At 37.1% G+C, this 16,803-nt stretch overlaps 3 protein-coding genes across 8 annotated transcripts; 1 reads left to right on the plus strand and 2 right to left on the minus strand.

Annotated features, from left to right (window-relative positions):
- Positions 1–678: 678 nt before the first annotated feature.
- Positions 679–12,550, plus strand: LOC117600349 (ubiquitin-conjugating enzyme E2 R2). 2 transcript variants are annotated; one of them, XM_034315688.2, is made up of 6 exons: positions 679–820; positions 2,788–3,208; positions 6,437–6,523; positions 11,083–11,180; positions 11,347–11,481; positions 11,764–12,550. In XM_034315688.2, the coding sequence occupies exons 2-6, from the start codon at positions 3,035–3,037 to the stop codon at positions 11,987–11,989; spliced, it is 720 nt and encodes a 239-aa protein (XP_034171579.1). In that variant the 5' UTR covers positions 679–820; positions 2,788–3,034; the 3' UTR covers positions 11,990–12,550. The 2 variants fall into 2 exon arrangements, with proteins under 2 accessions (XP_034171579.1, XP_034171580.1); XM_034315689.2 differs by lacking the exon at positions 679–820 and adding an exon at positions 2,655–2,673.
- Positions 1,077–2,234, minus strand: LOC117600350 (microsomal glutathione S-transferase 1). The gene is made up of 2 exons (XM_034315690.2): positions 1,776–2,234; positions 1,077–1,695 (listed from the first exon to the last, which is right to left on the minus strand). Exons 1-2 carry the CDS (start codon positions 1,902–1,904, stop codon positions 1,372–1,374), a joined length of 453 nt encoding a protein of 150 aa, XP_034171581.1. The 5' UTR covers positions 1,905–2,234; the 3' UTR covers positions 1,077–1,371.
- LOC117600351 (jumping translocation breakpoint protein JTBR) lies at positions 12,382–16,617 on the minus strand. 5 transcript variants are annotated; one of them, XR_013063517.1, is made up of 5 exons: positions 16,448–16,617; positions 16,124–16,357; positions 15,899–16,049; positions 15,735–15,828; positions 15,406–15,547 (listed from the first exon to the last, which is right to left on the minus strand). XR_013063517.1 is itself a non-coding variant. In XM_076692524.1 (4 exons), exons 1-4 carry the CDS (start codon positions 16,501–16,503, stop codon positions 15,808–15,810), a joined length of 462 nt encoding a protein of 153 aa, XP_076548639.1. In that variant the 5' UTR covers positions 16,504–16,617; the 3' UTR covers positions 15,668–15,807. The 5 variants fall into 5 exon arrangements, 3 of the variants coding, with proteins under 3 accessions (XP_034171564.1, XP_034171563.1, XP_076548639.1); XR_013063518.1 differs by having other exon boundaries at positions 15,502–15,547; positions 15,735–16,049; XM_076692524.1 differs by lacking the exon at positions 15,406–15,547 and having other exon boundaries at positions 15,668–15,828.
- Positions 16,618–16,803: the final 186 nt, after the last annotated feature.

Here is a 16,803-nt window from a genome sequence, read left to right on the forward strand (position 1 = left end):
TTGTAATTACAACTGATTGATGCCTCGGCGAATGCTATGGCCTTCAAAGAAAACCGATACGCGTTCCGAAAGATTATATCGCGTATAGAGCCCCTGAAAGGACGGCAAACGGTATAGCACAGCTGTCAGACATGCGGTGTTGTCGCAGGCACTACGATAATTTATTCAGTTTTTCGCAGAAACAGTTTAAATTTGCAGTTTCTATAAATAATTATCTGTCATAATACACAATTGCGATTAGAATATCAAGAAAAAAGGAAAGAAGGAGATTAGACGTCAGTAAATGCGATAAACTTATAATCTCATACGTTTCTTATTAAATTGCATCACTAATTCGAAGTATTGATACAATTAAAGAAACCATATTTCGATGGTGATATATTTTAATCAAATAAAGTTTATCTTTCTTTATCGAATAGAAAGTTTCGATAAATGAAGGTATCACTTACCTTTTATGTTATTCTACATGGCGTATCGATCGTCGGTTTTGAGCGAAACAACAGCGATTTCTCGATCATTGTCACGCTCATTTTTAAACAGGACGTAACGAAACGACACATAAATTTTTATTAACATTACCGAACGATCGTTTGGTGCACATTCGGTAACGGCAGGACGCCGTTGCACCGACGGCGGTTCGCACCTCACAGATGCATCGCGACGTCTGACGTTCCCGCGTCCAATAGCGTCACGATGACGTTGCCATAACAACCGCGCATAACAATGTTTGCGCATGACCCTTACCTGTACATTGTGCCACCTTTTTCGCGGTAATATACGGAATAATGAAAGTAACATTTATTGCCTGAAATAAAGCATGGTACGTAAAAATTTATATTTCATGATGTATTATATTTCAATACTCGTTGAGAATATGGTTAATAGTTATACGAAGGAAGTAGCAAAATAAAAATATAAAAATAAATTCAGGTTTCTTAGATTTATATGGTATATCTGTTTTCTGTCAAATACAAAATAATGTATTTAAAAAACAAAACAGAACTTATATAAAGAAGCAGTCATCAGGTTAGAAATAAAATTTTATATGTACCATTACTGGATACAGGAAAAACGAGTAAATCTAAAACGTTAGTTTTATTGACAGTTTATTTAGATATACAAGTGATTAAGACAAATATACATAATGAAGCTGTATAAAGCTTTGTACTTTGAATCCATTGCTTATCGTACTAATAATGCATTAATAGGACTAAATAACCTTACACCATGATTTTTATTGTGCATAACTTTTATCAATTTACTTTTAATTTATATAAATTTCTACAAGCATGCATTGAAATCAGTAAAAATGATAAGTAACGTATTTATATATGAAATAACAAAAATATGATTTCAGAATAATCCTTCATATTACAAGTAAAATATTATAGTACTAATTATTTCATAAACAGTGACAAATATGCCTACAAAAAATGCTAGTGCTCTATGTGGCTGTTTCTGAAGAATAGTATACGATATTGTATGAATAATTCTAGCAATCACAAAAGTTCTAATTAAAGTCCCAGCTAACCATGTAGAAGGTCCAGTAGTGAGCCAAAGGAGCGTTACTATATACCACACAGGAATATTTTCTAAATCATTCAAGTGTGCTCTACGTACACGTTCAACATCTGGATCATTGTAAACAACTTTTGAATTTTTTAACCATTTTGCATCTTCTTCGGTCATAAATACCTGTAATAAATATATAGAAATTAGTATTTTCGTTATTTATGGATAAAATATAAAAAGCAGAATTATCTGTTTTAAGATACCTTTTTTGCATATCTTTGTCGTGCCGTTAATGGTACCATTGCCAGTAACTTTAAAGCAAGTATACTACCCCAAAAACAATAGATTTTTAAAATTTCGGGGTTTATAATAGGCGTAGTGTAAGTAGTCATTGTGTATTTTCAATTTTAAACTTGTTTGGTATAAATTCGACGAATCACTTGTTTCACTATGTCACCAACCTCTTACAACACTTCGAATCTTAAGGAAAAATGTGTCTTTCGATGTTTCTTCAGTTCTTATATACACATGGATGGGTATTAAAAATGCAATAAAAAAATATTACATAAAATTGAGTATCATTGGGAGTCAAGATAATGTGATTTAATGAGAATATGGTGGATTCATAAATTATGCATTTCTATCCTGCTTTGTTATCCGTGTAATTATAAACTCCTGGATGGATGCATATATAAAGTAATATATGCACTTCATTAATTCTTTTCATTAAATACTATCATGCAGCAAGCATTTACATGTCCTATATGTTTGTCCAGTATCATCCAATAAGAATATATTACATTCATGTATATTTTTACTGATTGGTTGTTGCTCCTGTAGCTGTACAAAAATGCATTCAATGAATGCTATTCTTTAATAAGAAACAAAGTAACTAGCATACACAGTCCACGTATCACGTGATTGAGAATATACTTGCCAATGAAGAAACAGGAAGTCTAGATATTTATTGAATCGAACTTTAAATTCTTCTAAATTTTATACGTTTAATTAAAACAGTTTAAGAAGCGTATCATTACAATTATTCAATTGTAATAATTAATTCGTTCTAACTTCATTTTAACCTCCAAAATAGTCAAGGTGCAGGCGAAAGCTAGGGAATATTGTGTTACGCATGCGTAGAAGGCAACGCTGACGCAGAAGGTACGTCAGCTGTTTTGCTAGAGATGCGTGCATTGGGAATGGTGTATTGTTGACTGCAGAGCAGTTCGCAGTTTGTAGGTCTGATCATATTTTCTTTGTTTATTTAGTGTGCAGAATCGTATTATCGTCATAGAAAACGTTCTGCCGCGAGTGAAAGATCACGAAGCGTTGAGGTATAGCTAAGGAAATCGTGATAGAGGCCTGAAATTGTCCGAAAACCCGTTGGCAATTGATCCTTCCGAGAAGAAGCAGTGTTCACAAAGGCGTCCGTCCGACTGTAGTGTTCTGTGCTACCACTTCAGGAGGTTTGGGACGTTCTGTACTCTGGAACGGACTTTAACTCCAATTCCAGAAGAAAATTATGGCACAAACAACGAGTAGCGCTCTTAGGGCACTTGCTCTGGAATATAAAAGTCTTCAAGAGGAACCCGTTGAAGGATTCCGCGTGAAACTCGTTAACGAGGACAACATGTTTGAGTGGGAAGTGGCTATCTTCGGGCCTCCAGATACGCTTTACCAAGGAGGATATTTCAAGGTAATTGCTACAATTATTTTCAACAATTAATCATACCGAAAAATTCATCGAGTAAAAATGAAAATTCGTTTGACTCTCGATTTCTTTTTCTTGCATTAACACTTTTCATTTTGTTGGTTATGTTTCTAACTTTCTCTTTCAACGGATGCAATGTTTGACGAATATATTTACATTTTTCGTTGAAAGATACTGCTACTGTTCAAATATTTTCAAACACGGTTGCAAATATTATACTGATAGTGTATATCTTTTTTATTAATCGCGCCCGACACTTACTTTGTTTTTCCGTAACAACAGTTAGATTAAATATAATTGCTATGCGTTAATTTGAATTGAGAAATGACAAGCCAATTTTATATTAAAAAATTCTACCATTACGTCTATTTGTGTCTAAATAATCTGGACAGTACACGTATGCGCGTTTCTACTTAAAAACAAATACGACGATGACACGCAAAGCATTACGATTACCTTAACCAAAAACATATCGGGACTAATGTTCATTTTTATTCTTGTCGATCGGTGAATTTCACCGATTTATTATAGGAAAGTTTATTTGATCGGCTTTGCATACTGTTACGATTCGACGAGTTCTGTTTACACGTAACACAAAACAACCAACGACTACCAAGCAGTATTGAGTAATCTTGAAAACTAAAGATTACTCAGCGTAGGCGAATCGATTGCGTTCTACGATTGATTCATTCTCATCGCACTTCGCTCGTATCGATAATTCATCTTCGATATCCTGACACACATTGTAAATTTATTCTCAAGACAAATTCCCTAGTTTTTTTTCCTGTCAGTCGTTACAGCAAGTATTCACGTAGAAAATGAATTCTGCCGTTGCAGCAGTTATATACACTTTTTTTTCGCGTAGGTTTGCGTCCGCTTTCTAAACCACTCACTGGCTCGTTATAAATTTACGAATGCTTATTCACGTAACGCTAGTGTATGTATCTTCCCACAGTGTAACTGGTCACGACTCACACAAACGTGTGTCGAGAACAACACCGTTATTTGCGAATCGGTATCATTTCGTACACGCGAGTCGCGTGTACGTAAGTCTATTCTTACGAGATTCATAATCGTAAATTACAAGGAGGAGTTGAGATCTGAGTTTTACCTCAAGTTGTCAAGGAAAATAAGTACAAACTTTTTTAATAAAAATAATTTAATAGATCTTATAATATTTATCTACATTATAAAACATAGGAGATATTTTAATAGTTACAAGAATTGAGCGGCGAAGGGCGGGAATTTCAAAACTAAGGATCGCCAGATCGAATCCCCGCAAGGGCATATTTTTTTTTTTTTAATTTTAATTTTAATTTTATACAAGCGTGTTGTATTTGCAAAAATATATATTCCTCTAAATTTTTTGTTAAGTATATTAAAGAAAAAGTCACGTGGATCAGCCTGTAGTGGCAAGCACGTGTTCCCTAAAACTAGGTCTTAAAGTTCTAAATGGTTAAGCAGCCGCTTCTCGTTCCTTTGGGATTTACAATCGACCCAGATGAAGTCGAAGAAACGATCAAACGTTTGGCAAGTTACACGAAACGTTTTCGTGCATTGTCTCGGATCTATCTTTGGACGGCATCCCTTGAATCACCTGAACGACTTTCACCCAATCCCATTCTGCTTCGGATGAACGGCGTATTTTTCCTCGCGGGGAAAAGCGCCCGTCGCAAAAGAGGTCAGACACGGTGAACTCGCTTCAACGGCAAAATGGGTCTCCATCGTTGTTTGTTCGTGTCATTTTCTACTATCGAGACACCTACCTCCTTATCCTTCTGCCTGATTTTGGCCCGCTCAATCCTTTCACCTCTCTCGCAACAACGACTATAAAGCTCGATTTACACTATTGGCACGCTCAAGCTATAAAGAAAATTTCAAACTCGTGTAAGCATTCACATTGATAGTTGCGCTCTATTCAGGCTCTATTTCTGGAACATCTAATAGTACGATTTACCGTAGCCTTTGTAAACGTTGAACGATGAGTAACGCAGCAGTTTTCTTAGGAATGACGGAAAAACTTCAGATCGTTACATTTTTCCTTTCCCGATTGTTATCGAGCTGCTGACTGTTCTTTGATATCGTTCTCCTTCCACTTTAATGTAATCCTTCTTCAATCCTAAAGTGATCTTGCTTCTTTTCCGTTAAACAACGAGCTCTGCAATCAAGCAGGGATTTCGATGCTCTGCCATCTGTTTGCCTCGTGTTTTCTTCTTTCAGACCGTAAACACGTACCGTGCGTGTCTGATAACGCAAACATATCCTCGGCGCATGTAGTCGACTATCATTATCGTCAGAATATTTATTGGCCCATTTGCGGCCTCCAACTCATCGACTTCAGCTATCGTTGCGATCCAAGGAACTACTTATTGTTAGATATTTTAATTCGCTGGACCTTGAATAGTTTTATTTATTTAATAAGACCTTCCTTGTGATCTTTTACTTTCCGTTTGCACTGAGTACAGAACGAATCCATTTTCACAGGAATGTATGCAAGGATTGTCCCAACGTTGCTGGCAGACTTTCGTCGATGCTTCACCGACGGGACGCTATATTGATCGCAACCTGGTCATGGCCCAAATATCCAAGCCCGTCCTCCGGGATAGCGCGTCCTAGAATTAACTTACTTTCCATCCGTGCCTCTGTTTATGTTTCCCCGGTAGAATTACATCTAAACTGTGGTGAATTGCACCCACCGAAATTAATTTACTGGCACGATGAACTTTCCCGTCGGTCATGTTGGGATCTCCCAGAAACAACCAATTTATACTGAAAGATAACGCAATCGCAGGGGTTGTTTTCATTCTTTCAGAATAAAAAAGATAATAGGGCGTGAAATGGCACATCTGGAGAAAATCGTCTTTTTTTTTTTTTAACACTCTATATATCGACCCTTTTGATACGCAAAACGAATCGAATTTCATCGACTCCTATGTTGTTCGATGTTTTTCCGGGTAAGTTCACTTGCCTGCACTAGCGACTGATTTTTTCAACCCTGAACGACAACGCGTGTATCGTTCAATTTTCTCGGACGCGTGTTGAACAATTCGTAAATGACTCGTACATAATTCCCGGAACAAACGGTGCTGGTCACCCTTTGATAATTTGCATAACTGATTATCGATCGACTCGTGGTTGCCAGTCAACCGTTTTTCAACGCGAGTGTCCGTTCATTCTTCTTTCTTTTTTTTTTCCTTTTGTTTTCTGTTACAGGCACACATGAAGTTCCCGCCAGATTATCCATACAGTCCGCCAAGCATTCGGTTTATGACGAAAGTTTGGCATCCGAACGTGTACGAGGTAGGTAAATACGAGAATTATCGATCCTCCCTCCTGTATACACCTCTTTTCATCCCTCTTCGTTACGTCTCTTCGCGTGTTTTTTTTTCCCTCGTCCCTTTTCAGCCTCTGCGGCTGTCGTTCAATCCTCCACCCTTCGTCCCTCCTCCGTCACTCTCTCTTTTCGCCGTGTCTCCCTTTCGCTTTCTACGATTTTCTCTTTGTCTTTCAACCCTCTGCTACAGCGTTCGCATCGTTATCCGCAGGACTCGACGCGACGCTCTCGTTTTTTCTTTTCTATTCTTTTTTCTTTTTTTTTGGTACACAAGCAATTTCAAGTTTCCGGGAATATTCATCTTTGCGCTGTTTAATTAATTTCTTTGGAATTATTAATTTTCAGCTTGCAATTAGTATGTCTTCTAATAGATGGAAACGAGGTAAAGAAGTTAAGTGGCTAAATTAAAAGAGTTCAGCGTGGGTTGTGTACGACCCCGTCTTCTAAGCATCTTATTATTCACCACTTCTTAAAGCATCTCTCGCGTGCTCTTCGTGTGACCCTTCAGAGACTAGCAAAGAGTCAATGACCGTCGAAAGGCTCCTTGGACATCCGTGTCCAGTCACTTGTTGGAAGGGATCAGACAGGCGAACACGCTATGGCTAACGGGAATAAACGCGCGTAAATTTCATGCGTCGGGCTGTTACATTAATTATACAACCCCGATGGGTGCAGCGAACATGATCATTTACCAGAGTTCGTGGTATTGGCAATCTGGGAAAGATGAATTTCGTTTTCGTTCCTTGAAACGAGTTAAAAAAACCTTCTTGATTTTCTGTAATAGTATTAAATCATTTTAATCAAATCTTCAGCCTCAAATTGATATATATTGTACAATAATCGTGTCAGACTTTATATTTGTTTCGAGTAACTGTTTTCACTTGAATTCTTGATTGAACGTGGAAAAAAATGGTAACCCATCGTTAACACGAATTCAGCCAACTTTTCCTAACGAAAGTTCCGTTTCATTATATCGTGCGAATATATCAATGCTCGACCGCTGTGTTCGCTAAGCTATTTTCCGTGCAATGAATACTTTTCATACGCGAAGACTTCCCGTGCTCGCACCGAGGCCAATGCACTTCCGTCTAATACCATCGTTGCAGGTCCGTTGTATTTTATTTTTTCTCATGGAAAAATTAATTTTCCTTTATGCAGGTTTATCGGAAAATCGTTGTGATTTAATTTGATTGAAATTAAATTAAATTACAGCGTTTAGTTCCAATTTATTGATCCATCAAGTCTACGGAAATTGTAGACTAACTAAGCTGGCTGTGGTTACGTACATTTCGAGGGGCGCTTCAGGTAATTCGATTTTAATCTAGCGAATTCTACGTAATCATGGCGTGTTCAATGACAACCAAATGACTTCATGCGAAAAGTCTTTTGTCCGGAATCGTCTGGCCACGTGAGTCACGTGCGTGAGAGATTTCTTGCACCACGGGGGATCTTACGACGTGGCTGTAAACACGAGACACGGCCAGACAATAATAGCTCTCTCTTTCTGCTCGAATTTTTCACTCCTCCGGCAACGAGAGCAAAACGCTATTGTTCCCTTAGAGCTGTTCGTCGAATGACGAGTTACAGCTCTTCGCTGTTGAAATCTGGATAATAGATTCTCGGAGGAACAAAAAGGAGAAGAGACAATTTTCTATTTGCCCGTAAAGATAATGGGTGGAAGATAACGAAAGAGGTCAGCTAGCTATTCTTTATATTCTGAACAGTGAAGTATACACGACGCACCGTGTGCGTCCTACGAATACTAAACGTATCGTTTAAAACTAAAATTGTTCGGTAGTTGTGACACGCAGTGTATAAGATCGTAGGTACGATGTCCAGCGGTGGGACGAGCAAAAAGGTGGAATCGTTACAAAATCTGTAGGCTTCGTTGCACTCGCGAAGAGGTCGTCGCCTCAAGATTCGACGAACCGTGAAACGTTTGACCGGCGGTACGTGTGTCGACACACACAGACACCCGATCTATGTGCAACTCGTGCGCTCCCGAGTCTGCGTTTATGCACCATACCCATTGGCTGTGTGCAAAGGTGCGTCTCAGGTGTGGTGGCTCGTGTATTGCCACGAGTTTACGAACGACTCGGCTCTGTAAGGTGGAAACGCTCTCGTGTAAGGTCGCTCTCAGGACCTCGATCAACCCTCGAGTACCAGGGTAGGGTCAGACGCGTTTTACGGAAAAAAAAAAAAAACACAAATTGATATTACCAGCCGGTATTCAAAATGCAATTAAAAAAGCTACGTTCAAAACAACGCGTGATCATTAAAATTGATATTTCTTTGAAGTCGACGTAAAATGTTAGTATTTTACATCGGTGTAAATAGGTAGGAAAATAATCCCGGCCCCTGGTGAGATAGTCTTATAATAAGAACCTGGTCTGGAATGGATTAACGGGACAAGATCTCAGGTAGCTGCACGAGAACCGACCAAGACAACACAGTATATTTTACTACAGAAACGAACAGAAAATTCGCTTCTATTTGATATTTTACTGTCTTTGAAAATATAGTCACGCCACGGATAAATATTCGTGGAAGTCGTTTAATTCGGGACGTTCGTGATTTTATATCTTTTTCGAAAAGCTTTCGAGAATATACGAGCATCTCGAATTCACCCGTCGACGTATGTAGTTCGAAGAAAAATGAATTTTCACGGTGAAAATAATTGGACGTTTCGTGGCTGGGCATTTCGAAAATGACACGCACGCCTACACATTCCGCGAAGATATTTAGAAACGTTGATCGTCTGTAAAGCTTCCTGTTCGAATCAGTAAGGAGAGTTTCTCTTCGAGAGAGAACGTGGACCAAGTTTCGCTGTGATTCATCGTCGCATTGAAACCGTGAAAATGGTTCAATCACCTCGTGTCGAATTTAATTCGATGATTGATCATTTTATACGATCTTTAACTTTCTTTTCAAAGCATCAAAAATATATCCTTTCTTCTTTACTGAAAATGTGTTTATTGTTTCCAGTAATAAGGAGGATTTGGCAACGCTCGCGATGCATGGTGACCTAATTAAAGACCGTACACTTCTGTGCAAATTTACGAGGTTCCAAAGGAGCCACGTGTCCCGTTTGTGTTATAATTTTCGTGATAGTTCTCATCGAAGAAATCTATTTTCGAGGCTGACCAATGCGAGATTCCCTCTCCTTCTTCGAGAAGGTGTGCTCTTTTTAACCCCTTCATTATTAGAAATTATAATTGCAAATAATAGAAAAATCATTAATTGTTAAAATAAAAACAAGAGTACCCCATTTTTATAATTATTTAAAATATTCCTCAGGCATGCAAGTGGTAGCATGCAATTACGAGTTTTTCAAGCTCGACAAGTAAATTCAGTCGATGCAGGAAGTCGTCGTTTATTATATTTAAATTTGCGTCGTATAATTAACATATATAAGTAGGTATTTTTGGGCATCAAAGTCGAGATTTATTTTTGTTTCCTGCATCGCAGAACCGCGTGTAGAACAGTATAGTACAGAAACAGTATAGTATACTAAAACACAAAAATGCATTGTGCATCGTGCCATGATCTAAGCAAAAAATTGCAAGACCTGTTGCACGTCATTGGAAATCAGATACATTTGTTGTAATGTGTATTTCATTCTTATAATAATAGCCAAAGTCCCATTCTTTGGGATTTTTCGTGTTAAGTACCATCTCGAAGCACTAAAAATTTTCTTACTACTTACATTATTTTCTTCATTTCTGTCTTTTTCTGCTCGCTATAGAATAGTGTCATAAATTTTCGAAAATCGCAGTAGGCTAAGGAACCAGGAGAACGTGTTCTCTTCTATGCTGGCCATTAGCCAACGGCATTGCGGTATGCTACGGCTTTGTGTCCACGTCGGATCTTACCACACAAGTGTACAGGGTGTCTAATTTTAATTTGTACATGCAGTTATCATTTCTTTTCAAATTTCATGATTTGCTGCGCCCACTTGACTCACCGTCAGAAGTAGAATGTATATATTGACGTTTTAAGTTTCTTTTATTATGGAGAATTTGCAGTACATCTTTTTTGAGGCAACCTGTAGTCGGTTTTATCCTGGGCTTGCTCGACCTCTCTTCATGGACAGGGAAAAGAAGCACGAAGAGGTTTTCAACGAGTAGCGTGTCGCGTGTTCTCTTCAAAGCGAATACTTTATACACCGATACGTGTCTCGAGCTCCAAATATGGTGTGTTATAAGGAGAATTTTCAGATTCACGAAAGACACCGAGATACGTTTCGTCCTTCGTAGCTCGTTTCCACGACGGGCAATGTGCCTTCAGGGACGATTAACGCGGAACTTACCGACTCCCTTCCACCATCTCGGGTCAAACGAGTCTCTTTTCTTAGCCAAAGTTGGTCGTTACCCTTGACTGAACGTTTGAACGCTTTGATGATCGCGCGTTTACAGAGATTTACGATCCTATCCACTTTACTTTTCCTTTTTTTTTTTTTTTTCTTTACATATAAAATAAATATTTAAAGCCTGTAATAAAAATTTCTTCATTGTTGCATACGCAGAATGGAGACCTGTGCATATCGATCCTGCATCCACCCGTAGACGATCCACAAAGTGGAGAACTACCGTGTGAGAGGTGGAATCCAACACAGAATGTCAGGTGAGAGGAAACGAAGGGAAAAAGGCGATGGTGTAAAAAGCTACACGGACATCCTCGAGTGTATTAAATAATATTTATACCCGTTCGAGTCTGACCACCTTATTATCAGATCCTTCTGAGCTTTATGCCGTGCAAAAACGTTAAACGAGTTCTGGTTTTGGAACAGGACGATCCTCCTGTCGGTGATTTCGCTTCTGAACGAGCCCAACACGTACAGCCCCGCCAACGTGGACGCCTCTGTGATGTACAGGCGCTGGCGCGACTCCAAGGGAAAAGATAAAGAATATGAAAATATCATAAGGTATAATAACATTCATTTATTCCCGAATTTTATGCCCGTAATATTATAAACACAGGAAATCATATGTGTAAATGGAAATCAAGGATTGTGGAAGACTTTCAATTTGAAATTTAGTTAAATAATTGGCTTTATAATTAAATCTTCACTTTGATAACTATTTGTATTCTCAAATGGAAATTTTGATGACCTGTTAATATTATTAATAACCCTTATTAATAGCGTTAAGAGGTTTAAAATTAAAGTTAAAAAAAAAAAAAGAGAATATTGTCCACGTCGTTGTAGGAAACAAGCGCAGGCGGCTAAAATGGAAGCTGAAAAAGAAGGTATCGTGGTGCCTGTAACGTTGGAAGATTACTGCATCAAAACTCATGCGAGGCCGGCCGAGCAACAATTAGATATGACGGATTTCTACGACGACGAGTACGAGCTGGACGACGACGACGACGACGAGCAAATGAGCGCCAGCGATTACGAAGACGGTGACGATAGTGGCAACGGAGAGTCGTGATCCATTTCCTAAGGGACGACAAAAAATAAACTCGAAGAAGAAAAAAAAAACGCTAATTATTATCAGTTCTGTATAGATTAATAAATTAACGGGCTTCTAAACCGGACGCTCTCTCCTTTCAGACGTGCCACCTAAATTCAAGTACACGTTCGAAGAACTTTCAATCATTGTTAGAGTATTTTTCTTTATAAGTAGAATCGCAAATACATGACACCTGTCTTGTGAATGTAATTTTATTTGTTACAGGTGTCTTTAGATAATATCAATTAAAAATTCCTTGATTCAACATTGTCCTGTGGAAATTCTATTTGAATAGTTAGAATTAAGTTCTTAGAATCATGCAAATTGGGAAGAAAAGATCAGAATTTTATGTGCAAAGTAATTTTCTTTAGAGGATATTAAAATTGTTGAGAATGCCGTGTTTATAAGCTCTTTAACTTAAGCAATATACGGTATGAACATAAGTACTTTGTTAGGAGCACTGTGCTTGTTGTGTTGTGGTTGGCACGTCGGTCTTTTTAACTAGGCAAAAAAAAAGAAAAAAAAAAACAAAGGATAAAAGGACCAATTGATTTACCTGAAACGGTGATTCAGCGTTCGATTGAATTTCTAATGAAAGTACAATGATTGGGCTGGCTCAAATCTCCTTTTATCCGTGCGTCGTATTTAAAGTTTATATCTAGTGGGTACATCAATTGATCCTTGCATTTTTGAATCTTCGATAAAACTTACATGAAATAATAAAATGAGAAATTTCGACGTTTCGTGTGATTATTTAATGCTGTAAAGCCAAACGTTGGGAAAAAGGAATTCGATTTGTGTAAGCGAGAAGTAAAACAAACTGCCATAAAAGACCTGTTCAACATTCTTCGACGTATATTTTTATTTTAAAGAGTTTGTAAATCTCTTAATATCCTTCTTTCTTTATATTTTGCTATTCAAAACTACTACTTGATGATTGCGTTCATCAATTTTTTTTTTGTATACATATGAATTTACATAGGTTTAAGTATTATCATAGAATCTTATATTATAATTTTTCTTTGCAAAACATTTTGTTTTGTGGCGGGTATTTTAAAGCAGGTCTTTGGACAGTTTGTTTTTGTTCGTGGTTTTTAAACGTACCTATAAAAATATAGTTTTTGCTATGAACGACACTATTTTTAAGTTTCGATTGTTTGTCATTATAACATTACTAAATCTTTTGAAAGAAAAAAGAAAAAAAAAGATGTACTGAAATACGTTTACGGACTTCTCTTACGTGCATTGCGCTACATCCCACAAAGTTAGTTCAGCTTAAAACAATTATTAAGATCTCTTGATGTTAAGTATTATCTTTCACACGGGGACAAAAAAAGCTTGGTAGGTGAAGTTGATTAAGAAATAAACTTATTACTTAAGTGAAAGGAATACCAGATACGGCTAACATACTCTGTGGTAGTGTATCTGTGCTCGTATGACTGAAATTGTAAATAGTACACGAAATCCAATTCTTAAAGACATAAAAATGTATAAATGGTATCTTCTATCTTCGTTCTTTATTAGCCATTTTATTAAAAGACCAAAATTAAGTGTTGAAACAAACAAACAGAAAAAAAACAGAACAGAATGTTAAATGGTAAAAAATAAAAGCAAAGAATATTTAAATTTCAATATTGTCTAAGGGAAAACATACTCAGCGCTTGTAGTGGTATAGCAAAAAGTAAATATTCCCTAGTTCCTTAATATACTTTGTACAACCTTTAATTTTTTTTGCATTTCATGTTCTCCCTAGCTACTTAAATAATAGACGAAAAACTGTGTAAGACACCCGAGGTGACGCTAATAATTTGTATATCATATCATTCTTTTTCTCCTTTTTTTGTACATACCAATAAAAAATCTCTTCGTACAATTATTAATAAAACTAGCGCAACAACATTAAGTGCTTTGTTCATAGCTTAAGATAGATGTACGATTAAAGTAGATACGCTTCGATTCTTGGGTAAGTGAACATAGTTTTATTCGAAGATCGTTGATTCAATAACAAGAATAGTTTTCAAGTTCATTCGTATTCACATAAATATATATATATATATATAAAAAGACGGTGAAAATACACACGCGATCAGCTTACGTATTCTGTACATACAGTTTCTTTTCTAGGAATCCCTACTAGTATGTGATTTTTCGGCGTACACGTGTTCGGTACGAATTTCGAAAGATACACTTTGTAGCCAAATTGTTCAGCTTCTAGCTTTCTGTCGGTATCAATAATCGCCATGCATTCGTAGCCTTGTTTGGTCTTAACGTTCTGTTCGTCATGCGTTTGATCAGCAGCATGACTAAGAACAATGTATTTCTCCGGTTCCATTTGTTTCTTGAAAACGTTACTCCTTGGATAAGTTAAATGGTGACAATCGTGAAGCGATCCATAGCAACAAGGGCAGCAGACGAAAATAGCCTTTAATCTGATGCATTGTTGTATAACTAAATCAGTTGCTACTCCGCACGCGTGTAATGACATACCAATGTCAAAGTGCCCTTTAAAGTAATCTAAATTGCATTGGTAAATTTTAACGTTTGTTAACCTGAGTTTCTTCACTCTTTCTTTGGCTCTGTTTAATGATTGTTCTTTGTTCTCTAACAATATGACGGTGCAATAGGGCAACAGATACGCGACTAGGATACCCAAGTGACCGCTACCAGAACAAAAGTCCACAATAATGTTTCCCGCTTTAGCCAATTTCATCACAGGCTTACACATGTTTTCTAGTTGTTCTTGTTTCTTTTTTAAACGAGTTAACGGTAGAGAACCGCCTTCTGGTGTAGCGTCATACGGTATCGAGGACCAGTCTAGATTCAATTCTGCACCAAATGGTTCTAGGTCGAGATTGGTTTGTATGTTTAACGCTTTGAACAATTCCAATGAATCTTCGATGTCTTCTTGTCTCGTATAAATGCGACTTCTTGGTTTGTATCTCTTTGGATCGCTTTTATACAAACTCTGGTTTGCCACTTGAGGAAGAGTGTAATGGAATTCGGTTATGCTTTGACTCTTTAACAGTGGCAGTAACTTAAGGCATTCAACTATAATGTGATCTTCGATCATCTTTTTGTACCATTTGGCTGTAAGTGGAAGCAAATTCATTGTTGTCTCACTCGAGAATACAGTTAATAAAATATGTGTACAAACAAATATAATTATATCTGCTAATGTTATATGCGAGCCCTCCGCGTACGTATGTTCCAGTAAACGCAATCCCTCTGGCAAAATTAAACTTTCGTCAGAACATTTTTTGGACATAGTATATTTGTACAGATTATGCAGTCTAACTGGTTGCGACATGTGGCGTTCAAACCTTGCCATGCTGATAGGTAATTCACTCTCTATTTCGCTGTCCGCGTGTAGAAACTTCACCGTTAGAATTAAATCTACCTCGCAAAATTTCGTCCAAACGCTTGTTTCCGAACAAGCAGTTAAACACGATTCCTTGAATCCTAATAATTTCCGGCAAGAATGCTTCGGATGTTCTGCCGTGACTTCTTTAACGATTTGCCGTAAAATCGCACAAAGTCCTGCAACACAGCTAGTTTTATTTACAATAATAATTGGTAATTCGCACGAACTTGCATGATATGGGATTTTATGTGCATCCATAACCTCGTATACAAAATTTGATATATCTATCGCATATGCTCGTTCAAGAGGCTTTTTTTTACTTAGTATAAGTTTAATGTTGATCTTAGATTTGCAATACTTAACAGTGAACAGTGTTACTATTGTTTCTATCGGTGCTAAACACAACTCTGCCAAGGAATATACTTCCAAATAAGCTTCATCCATCTTTATCAGCTGCCTAAGAAATCATATAGGTGTTGATAAAACAAATAAAAATATTAATTACTTGAGGCTAGCTATACGCTAACCCTTAGTTGTTTGGCTACTTTTCTTATTATCCTTTGTCTCAGAATATTTTCTCTCCAATAGACACTGATACAAGAGGTGAATGCCAAAAGGAACATGAGTGTTTCAAACTTCCAAAATTCTCTTTCTTCTAACCAAGCTACCCTGTCACAACTAAAATACATGTGTTATTCAAGTAACATGGTCACCATTGCTTATTATGAAGTTCCTATTAACTAAAAAATTACCTTCTTGTTATAGTCTCACCACTTTTACATTTTAATACTTCTTTGTATCTTGCATGAACACATACATCAATGCTTTTACTAGCTATTTCAAAAGCAGTACATGGATGGCATTCTGAAAGTACTTCATATTCCTCTCCAGAGATACATGTTGCATTGTTTTCAAAATTTTCCAAATATAGTTTACTTGGACTATCTGTCCAATGACTTTCAACAATTAATACTAATACTGTTAATCTGTAATGAAAAGATACATTTTATGATGTTATTGTTGTTTGCAATTTCAATATATAAGCTATATAAATTGTAATGTAGGACGAAACTAACCCTCCTAATAATGTAATGCCAGTTAACATTCGCTTTTTTGTGCACGACTCAATCATTTCGATGTACACTGTTTCACCAAATTCCAGCTTCCCTGTTAAGTTACGTGATCCATGTGAAAAATTAACAGAATTTTCTCAAACACACTTGCAGTGACTATACATAGTAGAAGACTGGACATGCCTTTGTTTTCGAGGGATCATGATTTAGGGGGTCCCAGACACCCCCAGATGAGATTGGACCTGTTAAACCCGATTTGGCTCAGATTTTGCAAATAGCTTCATTTTGCATAAAAACAATATTTGCGAGAAGGATTTTTTGCGACTCAAAGACTAAGACTCAAAATTTTGCGAAAAATG

The sequence above is a fragment of the Osmia lignaria genome, chromosome 15 (genome assembly GCF_051020975.1).
Source record: "Osmia lignaria lignaria isolate PbOS001 chromosome 15, iyOsmLign1, whole genome shotgun sequence".
Taxonomy (NCBI): Eukaryota; Metazoa; Arthropoda; class Insecta; order Hymenoptera; family Megachilidae; genus Osmia; species Osmia lignaria.

Coding starts and splice junctions, on each gene's coding strand:
- LOC117600350 (XM_034315690.2), bottom strand. CDS start 1,904: ATGACTACTTACACTACGCCTATTATAAACCCCGAAATTTTAAAAATC. Junction 1,696..1,775: donor GACAAAGATATGCAAAAAAG/GTATCTTAAAAC, acceptor TATTTATTACAG/GTATTTATGACCGAAGAAGA.
- LOC117600351 (XM_034315673.2), bottom strand. CDS start 15,815: ATGGATGAAGCTTATTTGGAAGTATATTCCTTGGCAGAGTTGTGTTTA.
- LOC117600349 (XM_034315688.2), top strand. CDS start 3,035: ATGGCACAAACAACGAGTAGCGCTCTTAGGGCACTTGCTCTGGAATAT. Junction 3,209..6,436: donor ACCAAGGAGGATATTTCAAG/GTAATTGCTACA, acceptor TTTCTGTTACAG/GCACACATGAAGTTCCCGCC. Junction 11,482..11,763: donor GAATATGAAAATATCATAAG/GTATAATAACAT, acceptor ACGTCGTTGTAG/GAAACAAGCGCAGGCGGCTA.